Source organism: Pelodiscus sinensis, chromosome 12 (assembly GCF_049634645.1).
Source record: "Pelodiscus sinensis isolate JC-2024 chromosome 12, ASM4963464v1, whole genome shotgun sequence".
In the NCBI taxonomy this organism is placed as follows: domain Eukaryota; kingdom Metazoa; phylum Chordata; order Testudines; family Trionychidae; genus Pelodiscus; species Pelodiscus sinensis.
In genome coordinates this window covers 22943570-22959638 of record NC_134722.1, presented here as the reverse complement: position 1 = coordinate 22959638, position 16069 = coordinate 22943570, and the positions used below count along the sequence as shown (strand labels likewise).

The 16069-nt window shown below is 45.2% G+C and overlaps 1 protein-coding gene across 7 annotated transcripts in view; it reads left to right on the top strand.

Moving 5' to 3' along the window:
* Positions 1-16069, top strand: part of TDRD12 (tudor domain containing 12) — a 234520-nt gene that overhangs the window by 133259 nt on the left and 85192 nt on the right. For all 7 annotated transcript variants that reach the window (XM_075940127.1, XM_075940126.1, XM_075940125.1 and 4 more), the window contains 3 exons: positions 6700-6887; positions 11320-11530; positions 12683-12775. In XM_075940127.1, coding sequence (XP_075796242.1) covers positions 6700-6887; positions 11320-11530; positions 12683-12775 — 492 coding nt within the window. The remainder of the gene's footprint in view (positions 1-6699; positions 6888-11319; positions 11531-12682; positions 12776-16069) is intronic.

The window sequence follows — 16069 nt, the reverse complement described above, 5'->3', positions numbered from 1 at the left end:
ATGTCAGGAACTCATGCCTTAGGCCCCATATACCACATTCCATAAGGATGAAGTAGTACTGAGACCTTATGCAAAACTTACTCTCAAAATGGCTTCTGAGTTCAACTTAAACCATTGAATTAATTTAGCTGTGTTTGTCTCCAAACCACTTTTTATACAAGGAGGAAAAAAGGCTGAATGTTCTTTGATATTACATTGTTGGGACCAAATAAGATCATAAGAACGGCCATACTAGGTTAGAACAAAGGTCTATCTAGCCCAGTATACTGTCTTTTAACAGCTGCCAAATGCCCCAGAGGGAATGAACAGAACAGGTAATCATCAAATGAATCATTCTTTCTCACTCATTCCCACAAACAGAGGCGAGGAACATCAACCCTGCCTGTCCTGATTAATAGCCATTGGTGGACCTATCCTCCATGCCTTTATCTTTTTTTTTTTAACCCTATTATAGTCTTGGCCTTCACAACATCCTCTGGCAAAGGAGTTCCACAAGGTTGACTGTGCATTGTGTGAAGAAGTACTTCCTTTTGTTTTTTAAATCTGTTGCTTACTAATTTCATTTGGTGACCCTAATTCTTATGTGAAGGAGTAAATACGTTTGCTATTTACTTTCTCCACACCCATCGAGATTTTATAGATCTCCATCAATTTCCCCCTCTTAGTTGTCTCTTTTTCCAAGCTGAACAGGCCCAGTCTTCTTAATCTCTCCTCATACGGCAGTCGTTTTATACCACTAATAATTTTTGTTGGCCCTTTTCTGAAGTTTTACCAATGCCAAGATAACTTTTTTGAGATGAGGTGACTATCTGCACGCAGTATTCAGTGCCATGTGGGTGTACCATAGATTTAGAAGCAATAAGATATTTTCTGTCTTATTCTCTGTCATTTTCTCAATTATTTCTAACACTTTTTTCTTTTTTGGCTGCCTCTGCATGGATGTTTTCAGAGAAATAGCCACAGTGACCCAATATCACTGTTTCTTGAGTAATAACAGCAAATGTAGTCCCCATCATTTTATACATTGTTTGAATTATGTTTGCCAATATGTGTTACTTTGTATTTATTAATATTAAATTTTATTTGCCATTTTGTTCCCTAGTTACCTGGTTTTGTGAGATCCTTTTGAAGCTTTTTACAGTCTGCTTAACTATGTGCATGACTCTTTCAATGGGATATGTGAGGCTTATTATTGTGACGTGAAAGAGTCCATCAACACCCTGTTTCGCATCTGACTAGCGTTGTGTCAGTACTAGCACCACACAGGCCTGCTTTCTGCAACCCTCCTGCCCCTAAATAAGTAAAAATTTCAGAACTGCCCCTTCCCACGCCTCCAACTTTGTCTGTTTGTCTCTATCTGCTGGCTGGTTCACCTCTCCTAACAGCCACTAGACACCAGGCAACATCCTATTGGCCAGCTTATGAAATGTGTCTGTAAGGTATCTGGAGTAAACACTCGTGTTTTTCAGGCACTGTGCACTGGACTTAGCTACTAGATCAGAGAACAAATTTGGGGGAGTAGTACTCCAGTTTGTAAGCCACTGATCCAACTTGTAAGCTACTCCTCTTTTCCATCATCCTGAGAGGATATTTACTCCTTTTCTAGTCACCTTGGCCTGGTCTGTACTAGACTAAACAGTTTGGCTTAGGATACGCAACTATGCAAAATGTGTAGTTGGAATTGGCTTACCTTAAGCCGAGCTGTGGTGGCAGCCATATAGCAGGAGGCCTATGGGAGCATAGGCTCCTCTCAGCTTCCCTTTCTCCTTGCAGGAGGAGGGGTAACGGATGCTGGTGCAGTCCTCAGTGTTCTATTTAGGGGTTTCTACTAGACCAGCTAAATTGAATGCTAAGATCTACCTCCAGAGCGTTGATCTTCTCATAAGTGTAGACATCTTCCTAGAGTAATTTAGACAGGAAAAAGCCATTCCTAAGTCCCCATAGTTGTATGTGGCAATCGCGGAGAGTCTCAAGGGCCAGCCGGTCTCCACTCAGAGGATTTCTTCATGGATAATCTCCTGCATTAAGGAGTGTTATGGTGTGGCTGGAGTTCTAGCCCCTCCTTTCACAGCCCACTCCACGAGGTCGCAGGCCTTCTCTATGGCGTTTGTGGCTCAGGTCCCTATTTTGGACATCTGTAGGGTTGCCCCGTTGTCTTCAATCCATACCTCTACCAGACACTATGTTCTGGCCCACTGCTCTAGGGAGAATACAGCCCTTAGTAGGACTGTGCTCCGTTCAGTAGAAGGTTAGACCTCCGACCCCGCCTCCTGTGGTTTCTGCTTTGGAGTCACCTACATGGAATGGACATATGAACGATCAAAGAAGAAAAAAAGGTTACTTAACATTTGTAATTGTTGATCTTGGAGATGTGTTGTTCATGTTAATTCCAAATCCCATCCAGCTTCCCTTCTTCGGAGTAGTCCACTGAGGATACGTCTAGACTACGTGCCTCTGGCGACAGAGGCATGTAGATTAGACTACCTGGCTTAGGAAAATGAAGCGGTGATTTAAATAATCGCCGCTTCATTTAAATTTACATGGCTGCCATGCTGAGCCGATCAGCTGTTTGACGGCTCAGCGCGGTGGTCTGGATGTTCCGCGGTCGACATCAAAGGCATTTGTCGACCTCCCAGGTATGCCTCATCCCAGGAGGCATTTTCCTATGCTGGGTAGTCTACACTACATGCCTCTGGCGACAGGCATGTAGTCTAGATGTACCCTTAGAAGGAACCAACGAGGTGGAGGGCCAACACGGGCATATATTAGCTGATGTAGTGGTGCTGCTCCAGGGGGCTCCCCTGCTGGCCCGACAGGTACTGCTAAGGGAAAAATTTGATGATGCATGCATGCAGCGCATGCACATCTACATCAAATGGACATGAGCAATACATCGCAAAGAACAACCGTTATGAATGATAAATAACCATTTTTTCTAAGTGGTGTTATACTGAATGAGGATACCACAAACTGCCCATAGTTCTTGTTTTTCAATGTCCTCCAAAGACACTGGCTGAGAATTGAGGGAGGACACTATTAACAAAGGCCCTTTTCTATACTGGCAAGTAACAGCACAGTAAATCAGTTCATAACACTGTAACTCCCGAGGTTTCCACAGTGACAAGGCAGTTAGTGTATTCTAACTGCACAGTTGCTTCTCTCTAGGTAAACCATGTCAATGAGAGGCGTAGAGCTTGCTACATGGTGACTACAATGTGAGGGTGTCAGTGTGAACATTGTAGTGTACTGCATTACTGTGACTATCCTCCAGTAGCTGTCCCACAATGCCAGTTACTGTTTTTTGGTCATCACGTTGAACTCCATTGCCCTGCCCTCAAGTGACCAATTATCAGACCAATTATTACCCTTCCCACTCCTTTGGAATTTTGAAAGTCCTCTTCCCATTTGCTCGTTGACATGTGGAGTGCTCTCGGCACACATGTGGAGTGCTCTCGGCACATCTTTCCAGGCCTCCTCCATGCACCAGGTGATCCCCTATTTGGAGTCACATCGGGGTGCTGGACCTGCATCATCAGTCAGAAGGTATTTTCTACCCCGGAAGAGGTTAGCCAGTCTCAGCAGTCGGTAGTTGGGGAAGCACAAACAGCAGAGGATGCATCTGGTAAGTGGCTTTGATTTCTGGAAGTGCGGGAGGCTTGCAGAAATCATAATTGTGTGGTGATAGTACTAACACAGGGCTTCTCAGATGCGGAACATTGTAATGGACCTCTCGTATCTCATTGAAAGTGTCTTGCAGATCTGCTGTGTTCATGGTCAAGTTAATGGTAACATTTTCACACTACAGTGCTGTAAACAGGGGGACCGTAGCTACACAAAGGCAAGCAGTTAAGGACCAGGATGGAAGCTGTAGTCTCATAAAAGACATTTGTAACCCTCAGTAGCAAAATATCTTCCATGATGAACACAGCCTGTAGAAAATGTGTGGACGTTATCAATTACAGCCCCACTGAAATGTTGGCTCTCCCCAAAACACACATGCCCAGCCCTCAGTAAGTCACTGCAACAATAAATTTCCCTGCTCCAGTGGTTAATTACCATTTTGGGGTTCTTGTTTGCTGACCCTGGTAGAACCAGTCAGTGATAGGTATGTGAACAGTGCTTGTATTTAAACTGGGCTGTGTCAGAGTGCTCTGTCTAGTGTTAACAGTAGTCCCTCTTAAAATGTTACATTTTGGCTTCACAGATTTAACCTTGGAATCCCAGCTTCATTGTTATTGCTGGCTGAACAGCTCAAGGATAGGAAACATCCTTGGAAAAGTAAAGATGACTTGATGCGTGAGATTATGCTGCAGGCTGTTGCTGAAAAGGAAGAAGTGGAGAGACAATGAGAGGAGGGAATGGAAGGAAAATATTGAGTGCTAGAACAAAGTCACAGAGTGGCTCTTAAACATTATAGATCACAAAGCTGACATGCTCGAAGTGGTAGAGCTGCCTACGATATCTGGACGTAAACAAATCTGTAAATATTCTGGGGCCTTGCTTCCTCTCTTCCCACAAATGTGATCATGCAGATGTGTCATGTTGCATGTGTATTCTATATTCATTGGGTTTGAAAGCAATCTTTATTCCATTAAATGAAAGCAAGCAACAGGCACTTTTGTACGAAGTGCATTGTATGGACCACAGTTCCCCCATTATTCTGCATCAAATATTACTGACTTACAGCATCAGATTAATGCCTGACGGCATCCCTGATCCTTATGACTCCATGTTGTGCTCCTCCAATAGCTCTGGTTTCAGGCTGTTCAAATTCAGCCTCCAGTTGCTTAGTTTTAGCAATCCAGCTCTGAATGAAGCTTTCATCCTTGCCTTCCCAAATATTATAGAGGGTGCGGAATGTGGTTATAACCTTAGGGATATTGTCATTGGCTAGGTCCGGCTTCCCATACAAATATCACCAGCAGGTTTTTAAACAGTCAGAAGCACATTCTGCAGTCATTCTGTACTTGCTCAGCCAGTGGTTGAAGTGCTCCTTGCTGCTGTCTAGGCTCCCAATGTATAACTTCATTAAGGAGTAGGTGGGGATTTTGAATCCCTCACAGTGATCTTCTGATCGAGGAAGAAAGTCCCCATTTACAGCATCCTGAAGAGGACAGTGTTCTGACAGATGTGTATGTTATTCACCTATCCTGACCAGCCTGTGTTAATGTCTTTGAAACACACCCATGGGTGAGCCATAAGTGCCTGGAGAACCATGGAGAATTGTCCCTTCCAATTTATGGATTCCAAGGGTAGGTGGTCTGTTTCCAGAATTGGAATATGCTTGCCATTTGTTGCCCCTTCTCAGGGAAACCCATCTATCCAAAGCCATCCACAATTTCATGTGCATTGCCAACGTCATGGTCTTTAGAAGAAGGATGCATACTTCCATCAAAACAAGTTCAGTAGTCAACTTCCCCACTCCAAATTGGTGACTAATCACTGGATGTCTGGAGTAGGCAGCTTCTACAGTACTATTGCCATATGCTTCTCCACTGGCAGAGCAGCTCTTTCTCGTCGGCTGTGTCTACACTGGGCCACTTATTCCGGAAAATCAGCCGATTTTCTGGAATAAGCTGCGAGCTATCTACACTGGCCCTTGAATTTCCGGAATAGCAACGATGCTCTACTGTACAAAATCAGCTGCTATTCTGGAAAAACTATTCTGCTCCCGCTCGGGCATAAGTCCTTATTCTGGAACACTGTTCTGGAAAAGGGCCAGTGTAGACAGCCCAGTAGTCTTTTCCAGAAAAAAGCCCCGATCGCGAAAATTGCGATCGGGGCTCTTTTCCGGAAAAGCGCGACTACATTGGCCACAGACGCTTTTCCGGAAAAAGGGCTTTTCCGGAAAAGCAGCCTGCCAATGTAGACGCTCCTTTTCCGGAAAAACTGAAAACAGAATAGTATTCTGTTTTAAGCAGTTCCGGAAATTCATGCCAGTGTAGACACAGCCGTCATCTTGTACCATAGGGTATGGGTGAAAGTTCTGCAGCCACTACTTGTCATCCCAGACTTGTATGGTGATGTGATCCCACCGTTCAGTGCTTTTTTTTTTCACAAGCCCAGAGACAGTATTCCACTGTGCTCAGTACCTTTGTGAATATCACAAGAAACTGCCTCGCTATTGCATGGCAAACTCTGTGTCTGGACTCCTTGTCCTCACTTCGTAGCTTAAGGAATAACTCAACTGCCATCTGTGGCACTTTGGTGAGACCTTTGAGCATTTTCTTCAACTCTTCAGGATCCCTTCCCACAGAGCACACATCACAAAAGATGTTGACAGATGGTGCCAAATGTGGATGGAAGCACAGTGGTTGCTGGGATGCAAAGTGATGCACCACAGGCATTGGGACAGGACCCAGCGTGCCCTGTAACTCCCCTCTGCCTTCCCTCAGGCCTCAGTGTCAGAAAAAATAGAAGCAATCTGTGGGGTAGCTGTCCAGAATACCCTACTCTGAATGCCATTGCAAGTGCTGCAAGTTCGGTCATGCGACTGCACTGGCTGTTGACACTGGACACCCAACAGCAGTTTTCCTGCTGTCCTCTCTGATCAGTTCTATAACTGGTACATCTCTCTCTTGGTACTACTGAGCAGTACTGGAATTAAATCAGTGGATTTATCTATAAAAGACTGTCATTCAGTAATTTAATTTCATGAGTTGTCTATACTCTTTTGCATATCTTTTTTCACTCTTTCAGATACTACCTCTCCATATTGTGGATGCAACAAACTACTTTGGTCGAATAATAGATAAAAAAAAGGATCAATATGCAATTCTTGCTGAAGAGATGACTGAGTATTTTAAGAAAGCTGGGAATAAATTGTCAGTTGAAATGGTGGAGAAACAAGCGCTATATGGGTTACATGAAGAAGGTATTTTTCACAGGTAAAATATTCAGATTGATATGGAAAGAATGATTTTAAAAAATTAAATTCCTGGGTATTTTAAAGTAGTACTTTGTATTGAAATATTATTATATACTGAAAAAACTCAGTATTCAAAGGACTAAAAGAGACTATTATTAATTAGAATTCTATGTAATATAGGCTGTGTCTAGATTACATCTCTCTTTCGACAGAGGGATGTAAATTAGGCACTTTGAAATTGCAAATAAAGCTGGGATTTGAATTTCCCATGCTTCATTTGCGTAATCATGTAATGGCGCTCTTTCGAAAAAGCACCATTTCAAAAGTAATACCGTGGTCTAGATGCGGTTCTTTCGAAAAGGGAAGGCATTTTTGAAAGAGCCTATAAACCTCAAGTTCTCAGGCCTCTAAGCAGGAAATTTGAAGCCAGAAACCTATATTCGACCACTGGCTCCATCCCTTTCTACATCATTGAGACACAGTAACATCAGACCAGTGGGTTCTTGAGATTGTTCACACAGACTACTCTATCTCATTCATGTTTCTTCGCCTTCTCCTGCCCCTTCAGGGATGCCTCCCATGAGGACCTTCTCAGACAAGAGTTCAATTGACTTCTACACATAGAAGCAATAGAGAGTGTCCTTAATCTTTATCAGAGAAGAGGGTTTTATTCAACCTACTTCCTGACCCAGAAGCACACAAGAGGTTGGAGTCCCATCCTAGATCTGTGCAAATTGAACAAGTTTCTGAGAAAACAGCGCTTCAAGATGGTCATGCTGGCTTCAATCATTCCTGCGCTGTGCAGAGGGGACTAGTTTGTAGCCCTCGGCCTCCAGGATGCCTATTTCCACATCTCCATACTACCAGCCATTAGCATGCTCATCTGGCTAGCCAGAGAGCCCCCTGGAGTGCACTGGTATGCTGATGTGTATATATACCCTTGCTGGCCCTCCATCCCCTCAGTTCCTTCTTACCTACCCACCCCAAATGGAGTGACTCTTCAGGCTGATAGCCCACTGCCCTTAGCATACTGCTTTATCTTATTTTGTATTCATAGTTAGTCATATCTGTTAAATTAGTTTAGTAGTGTAAATAGTTAAATAGGGAGAGGCCCACTACTCCTTCTCCTATCACAGGAAGGGATTCTAGGGCCGCAAGGCTTCAAGCCTTGTGCTCGAAGCCTATGATCTGTGGTGACCCACATAATTCATGCTTAAAGTGACTCGGTGGGGCCAATTGGTCAGATAACTGCTCCATCTGCAAGAGTTTCAAGCTGAGGACCAAAGAGAGAGGGGGCCTCTAGGCTAAAACTCATCCTGATGGAGTCGGTTCTGCAGCTTCAGGTCCAGAAATGACTCCCATCAGTATGCAGCACACCCTCCTTGGCATGGGAGCCATCTATGGGACCGGCCAGGCACATGACGGCTTCATTGAAGGCGCCTAGGCACTTACTGCAGTCCCTGGCACCGAGGAGGCCAAGGGAGAGGTGGGCAGAAAGGCGTGGCCATAAAGTGTGACCAGAGGAATGGCATGTGGCCTCGAGGGCGCCTAGGGAGGACCTGGCGCCACCAAGGCAGAGACAGAGCTCAGTGATATCTGCTGCACCTTTGCTGCAGAAACATTTGCAGTGGCACAGGAGCTCATAGAGCTGACCTCCACACCACACATGCTGGTGCCGCCGCTGCCGGTACCAAGAGGGGCTCCTCTGGCACCGGAGGTGGTACCAATGAGAACTTCAGTACCATGCTGACATTGGCACCGATGACAATTCCAGCACCAGCAACGCACTTGTGCCGGCAACTTCAACACTGAGATCTTTGCCAACACCCTCACCGGTACCAGTTGTATGGACGGCATCAAAGGTACCAGGACAGGAGTTTCCCCCAGCACCGCAGAGAGATCCACTGCCGCAAGGATACTTCCTGGCCTACCAGCTATCTACGGTGCAGGCACAACTGCAGCAGGAGACCATCCAGGCACCAACGTTGCCCCCTCCCCGGCGCTGAGTTCTGTGCATAAGGGGAAGCCAGCAGCCATGGCACATCACCAGAGGGCACATTTGTCAATGGCCGCTCCCTGGTCAGCCTCTGACTATTGCTCTGAGTCAGAGGCCAAGTCAGCACATTCAGCCAGTTCATCCTATAGATCGAGATCCCGGGTCTTGCTCGTGCCACAGGTCTTGGCATTGTAGCCTTACAAGTCAGCAGGCCTGGCAGGCTCAGTGGCCACTCCAACCACAATGGCCGTTCTGGACTCGGCGGGCATACCACTAGGCCTAGGGTCCATCTCCTACAGCATCTCTGTTGAGGTCGTCACACGGGGGAGTGCCCCTTTGGTTATTCCACTACATAGGGTCCCACCATTGGAGGCGAGTCAACAGGCCAAGGAATTGGTGAGGCTCCTCCCATGATTGGGCAGTGTCCCAGAGCCAGGGATGATCAACCCACCTGTATCGGAGCAAGTGAGGCCACTGGTTGTGGAGAAGCCAAAAGTGACTGATTGGGGGGGAAAGAACAGACAAATGCTGGTGAGAGAATCCCAGTTCCCGTCCATGGATGCTAGGGACCACTAGGACTTGTTGAATAGGGTTTAGAGCCAAAGAGGCCCAGGAGGAAGTGGACCCCAAGGTAGATATCTTTAATGCAGCAGCCCTGGGCTGTGTTGCATTGCCACTAATCAAAACGATTGAATTTGCGTCCGAATGGCTTCTTTTTCCCAAAACATGGCATCCACATAAGGAAATTTAACCAAATTATTGCCTTCGTCACTTACGATCCAGAGTTCCAATTTGTCAAGAAAAGCCTTGATGATGCTTTGGTGAGAGAACAGATTTACGCCTTTCCCTTGAAGCTGAAGATTCAGTTTGTTCAAGATTCTGAAAATATTGACAAGATATGCAAGTTCTAAATTTGACTGCATCAGCACATTTCGGAATTCCTCTTTCCCTTGAGCCTGGAGAAATAAATCCAACTCTTCTCTCAACTGAAAAACTCTGTTGAGTACGTTCCCTGCTGACAACCACCATACAGAAGAGTAGAACAGCAACATGTCAAAGTCGGAACCCATGTCCAGGCAAAATCTTTTGAACAACCTGGTGTTCAGAGCTGATGATTTGATGTGATTCACCACTTTCACCAATCCTTTGAAAACGGCATTCAGTTGATCAGGCAATGTTTTTGATGCCAAAGCTTCCCTATGAATGAAGCAATAAACTCTGTTTACCATTGGAGCACGCTGTTTCACTAGCATTTGGAAGCCTGCTCTTGAGCCCAGCATGGCAGGTGCACCATCAGTGGTGACACCCACAAGATTTACCCAGTCCAGACCATGTTCTTCAAAGAAATTGTTAACAATTTCCATCACATCCTGAGCCTTTGTGGTGGTATCAAGAGTCTTACAAAAAAGAAACTCGTCTTTGAAATCTCCCTCAACCATGTATCGTGTGAACACCAATAGCTGAGCGCACAATGTGACGTTGGTCGATTCATCCAATTGTATGGCAAACAATGGAAATTTCTTTATTTCATCCACAACTTGTTCACTGATGTTCTTTGATATCTCATTTATCTGTCTTGATACATGTGTCGTTAGAGACAGATATATCATTCAGCTTCCTTTCTGCTTCCTCGCCAAGAACAAGCCGCACAATCTCTTTTTCACAGGGGAGCACAAGTTGCTCTACAATGGTAAGAGGCTTCTTGGCCTGTGCAACTTTGTATGCAACAATGTAGGAAGCGTGCACTCCATTTTTTGTCTTACTGTAGAACGCACTTGCTGAGTCGAGGCACTGCTGTTTGAGACCTGATAACCACCGTTCAAAACAATCTTCATCCTTTTGCAACAAGTTGGGGTGACAATTTGATGTAGTCCCCCGAATACTTGTGCTTGACATTTCTTCCTGTCCTTGCCATTATAAACAAACTACACCACACCTGTAAAACAGCACATGTAGCACAGGACGAACGACTCAGCAACCGCTCAGCATGACGGTGGCAGCTACACTGACGGCAGCTCAGAGCCTCAGACGGAAGTTACTAGAAACACAATGTAGTTGCATCCAAGGTGATGCTATGGATGGCGTGCTTGTGAACACGACATAAAACAGCCTAACGGCGGCGCCTGCTTACGCCGTGTGACTTTGGACAGTGTTCCTGTGGACCACCGAAAAAGTCACCATGGGCCACTAGTGGACCACCAGTTGAGAACCATGGTTCTACATAATCAGTGCAAGATTGACAGGCTCTCTGGCCATGAAAGTGGCCACAGGGTGGAGGTGTTGGCGAGCACAGCAAGCAGGGGGCACTCTTGTTATTTAATGATGATATTGCATTTTCATAAACGTTAAGCAAACCCAGTAGATTAAGGTAGTATTTATCATTTCATTTTTTGTATCTCTGGTAATGTTGTATTTAATTTGGAAAATGAAAACATTCTTTCTTTTTGCCCCTAAGGGTTCAAGTGTTGGATATACCCCCAAAAGAAGAAAATTGTTTATTTCATAACGTTGTCATCAAGTATATAGATGAAGGCAGAATTGGTCAAGTGCAAGGTCATGAGCTTTTTCACTTACCTGCAAGATTTCAGGTTTTGCCCTCACAAGCTGTAGAATTTATTGTTAGTAGAGTGAAACCTATTGATAATGAAATTGAATGGAACCCAAAGGTAATCTTTAATATAGTATGTTTCTCTTTTTAACTCAAGTTCAGAAAACTTTTTTCTGAATTACTTAAATTGCCAGTGTTTTTTGTAGATTGTTTTTTATAGTTCATCCGTAATTTTTAGAAATCGGTGTTAGTAAATGTAATTAATTTTTAAGGGTCTTTTATTACTAAAAGATTTAATATTCCTGTTCCATTAGAACAAAACAATGCATTTCATAACTATTGCATTAATCATAATTGCCCTCCAACTGGGTACAGTAAAACCTGTTATCTGGCACACATGGAGATTAGGTCATGCTGGGGGGGGGAGGGCAAGATGAGGCCTGGTGAGGGGGTAAGAAGCCAGGGCAGCGGAGATGGCAGGGGTGGCCTGCTGGAGGGGGGAGAGCCACGAGGGGGCGGGCTAGGATGCATGGGGGTGGAGGAAGTGGGCTGCCAGTGCAGCCATGAGCCGCGGAGGTGCTGGACTTCCTGGAGCCATGGGGAGCTGACCTGCCAGGGGGCCGAGCGGCCACGAGGGTGCCAGGCTACTGGGAGCTGCAGAGGGGCTGGAGCAGCTGTTTGTCCCTCCCCCAGGTATGTACTGCATGCCCAGCTTAAACTGCCAGTTTGCTTCCCTCCCCCCGACTCAGAAATTTGCCAGTTTCTAAAGTTTCCCAGCTAGTTAAGTGTAAGATAGCACAGGCTTTACTGTAAGTACTTGGGGCTATTTCTTTGGGGAATGAGCTTCTGAGAGAACCCGTCTCAGAATCTAGTACAAGCCCTTTTACACCCTTTCTTTTGAAAACCTTCCACCAGTCTTTCACTTATATAGGAAGACTAGTTAAAGCATCTTCCAGGACTAGTCATGCTCCTTAGATCTGCCAAAAGCATTTTGACATGAAACTTCCGATAACCGTGCCGTATACTTCTGTTTTCCTCATGTCGCAGCGGTGAAACCTAATTCACTGACTTCCAGGCCAGCCCCCTTAATCATGCTACCTCTAATTATGCAATATATGTCTTTCATAGTTTATATATGGCTTGCTCCATAATTGTTTATTCAATTTGATAAATGTCTTAATTGCTAATTATAATTATCTGAGCTTTAAAATACAAAATTTGTACTTGTTTTCAGACTTATTTTAAATACAATCAGAGTTGTTTTTATTAGGTTACTAGATACATTCATCACAAAATTCGAGGAAAACTTCATGAAGCAAAAATAGTGCTTGCCTTAGGAAATACAGTTTGGGTTGATCCAATGGTAAGTATTAGAGAATATTTATCTGAATTTCTTAGAAATGCTCAATAAATGCATTCTCTTTGCATTCTTGTTACTGGTATTTTTATATATTTGTGACTATACTGAGAAAATACATGATGGTAAAGTGTAAGTTTAGCACTAGTGTTCACTAGTATGCAGTACCGGAAAAGCTGCAAATAAATGACACAAATAATCCTAAATGAATGTTAATAGAACGTTAATTCCATCAGCTGGATCTGGATAACAATCACTGTTCTAGCTCTGGTTTAATCAGGCCTAATCATCAGTTCTAGATCCTATGTCTGACACATGTCAGTTATATAACCCCAAAGTCCAGCTGCCAGTTTCTCAGCCTTCTTGACACTACCAGTTGCTTAGACTTATTATTTCCAGAACTGGGTGAGCTCTGGGACCAACTGACAGTTACAGTTAGGCTTTGTAGAGAAACATTTTAAATAAACATAGATTTGTGAAACATGCAAGAGGGGTCTATTTTTTAAAATGTCTATATATGTTTATCTCTCATTTCTCACTCCTCATAATACTCTGGGTCCAAGATCTGTCCACACGTTACACACACACACACACACACACACACCAACCATGCAACACGTTACACACACACACACACACACACACACCCAACCATGCTTGGTTTACATGCACAGTTGCCATTATTTCAGACGTGTGGAAAAGTTCATAAGAGTTATTAAAAAGTCAGTAGTGCCTGGCAATCATGGCTTACTCTTCCAGTATGAGTTGTGTAATGTAAGAGAGCCTTTCTTCTGGCATTACATATTTTGATACGCTACATAATCTGGCTCTCAACACAGGGCACACAGGACAGTAATGTATGAAGTGGAGGTTCTAATCCATAAAGCAGGTTTGAAGTCTTAAGTAATGCAAAACAAAATTAAACTTTTTCAAGTGATGTCTCCGTGGGTGCTTCACTCTGGGTGCTGGTGCATTCTCACACTGGCGACAGGAGATTTTTGTAGCAGTGCCCTGCCACGTTGCACATGTGCCATGGTGCTGCCACCTGCTGTTTGTGTCTGTTTGACACACATGTGGTGCGGCTCCCTCGGTTCCTTCTCTATCATCCTCGGTGGCAGATGGAGCGCTGTTGACTCACCTTTTCTTCACCTAAAAACCCAAACAAAATTTTAGGTAATTCCAAGTTTCAACTTCTACCCTAACCACTGAACCCTCCCTCCCTCCCTCCCCCCCCCAAAAAAAACCTCTACAACCCATTCTTTGTCACCATGCTTAGCTTTCCAGGCTTCAAACGTTGTCATTCTTGCTAGGGATGTGAAGCAAATACTTATCGTATAGTTGACATGCTGGTCGACTAGTCGCTCCCTCTATCGGGTGTTTCAAAGTGGGAGTGCTGCGTAAAGCCCGGGGCCAGACCTCCACTCAGCACTGCTGCTTTGAAATGCTGTGTGCAGCCCAGGGTCAGCTGGGGACCCGGGGCTTTATGCGGTGCTGCCACTTTGATATACCACATTGAGCCTGACACCGGGCTCCCTGCAGTGTTTCAAAGCGGCAGTGCCGCATGGAGCCCAGGGTCAGCTGGGGACTCCGATTAGAAGTGCCGCAAAGAGCACAGGGCTGGCAGGGGACTTTTGAGACCTCTGCTGGCCATGTGCTCCCTGCGGTGCTTTCACCATTGAAGTGTAGCAACAGCTCTGGGGCTGTTGCTACACTTCAAAGGCAGAGGTGCCTTTATTGACTAATCCTATAGTCTGCAAATTGCACCGACTATTCTCTTAGCCAATTAATCAAAATTTTACATCCCTAATTCTTGCCAGTAAGCAATGCAAGTCTCTGACAGTCATGCCTCTTGCATAAGGTGTCTCAGGGAGGCCCACTTGACGTGAAAGTGTTCGCACTGTTCCATTCTTGTGGCCAGAGCTCAATGCAACCATGCCAAAAAATCACTACAGCCACAGGATAACAACTCACCACCACCATCCCCAGAGGCAAGAAAACTGCACCAGTTAAATCAAGAAGTATGGACAAAAGTGATCCCTCTACCTCCACTGACAAACTAAAAGTGAAAACCTGGGTTTCTCTGGAGAAATTGCTACTTCCGGCGCCAAGCTCAGCTAGAGTGAGTAGAGACAGCAAGCCCAGCACCTCTGGCATAGTACCGCCTAAACACTCAGTGCTGCAGAAGAGAACTCATTCAGAGCCCAGACAGAAAATGTCAGCACCAATGGCACCAGCTGAATCCACAGTGCCACCCAAACACCACAAATCTATGCTGAAAACAGCACAGGAGACAAAACTGCATGTGGCGCCTAAGAAACCCTGCACTGACATGCTGCCTCCTGAAGGCACCATCTCCTATGCCATCAGCGGCACCAACCACAGTGCAGTCAGCCTTGGCACCGCCGCTTGACCACACGTAGCACAATTCACCAGCATTAGCCTGTGCTATGTTAGTTCCATCATCATTGGGGCGGACTGCTCATTCACCAAGGTCACCAGGTCCATCTGTTTCATGAAGTGAGGCTGGCAGCGGTCCGCATAGCCGCATTTCTTCTCCGCATTCCTGCCCTACTCAAAGATACCTCCTTTGGGAATCCTTCTCCAGACCATCGCACCCACTTCCATCACCTCCCTGGTATTCACACTATTGGTCTTACCCACCACCTCCTTATCTCTACCAGTGGGATCCCTGGGATACTTGGTCTTCTCGCAGGAGCCATCATACCACTCCTTCCATACCTTCCAGGAAATCACCACAATCCCCTCAGCCTGCACCCAGAGACACCGCACTGAACTCCCCAGAACACTTACTATCAGAGGTGGAGGATTTGCTGTCAGAAGGAAAAAACAGATCCCCATTATATAACTCCTCTTCATCACCCGATGAGTCCATCATCCCCTTACCCCACCCCCATTGGATGATGCAAAACAATTCCAGGAACTTTTCAAGAGGGTGGTTCTGGCACAGAAACGTAACCTACAAGAGGTACAAGTAAAACAGTACAAACTGTTGTGTACGCTGCAACCTCTGACGTCCTCCCAACACATCTCCAAACTGATAATATTCTGTATCATCCACTTTCGTGATCTTCATAATAAACCCTTGACAGCTCTGCTGAGAGTCCATACCACCCACTTTCCAGGAAAACAACTACTGCTTTCCTGAGCAGTGTCACTTTGAGCAACATCTATTGGGCAGCCACCTGGTCATCTGAACATAGCTTCGCCAGGCATTATGCTATCATGCCACAACTCGCAGGTGATAGTGGTGGCTACAGCAGTCTTATCAAGGATCACACT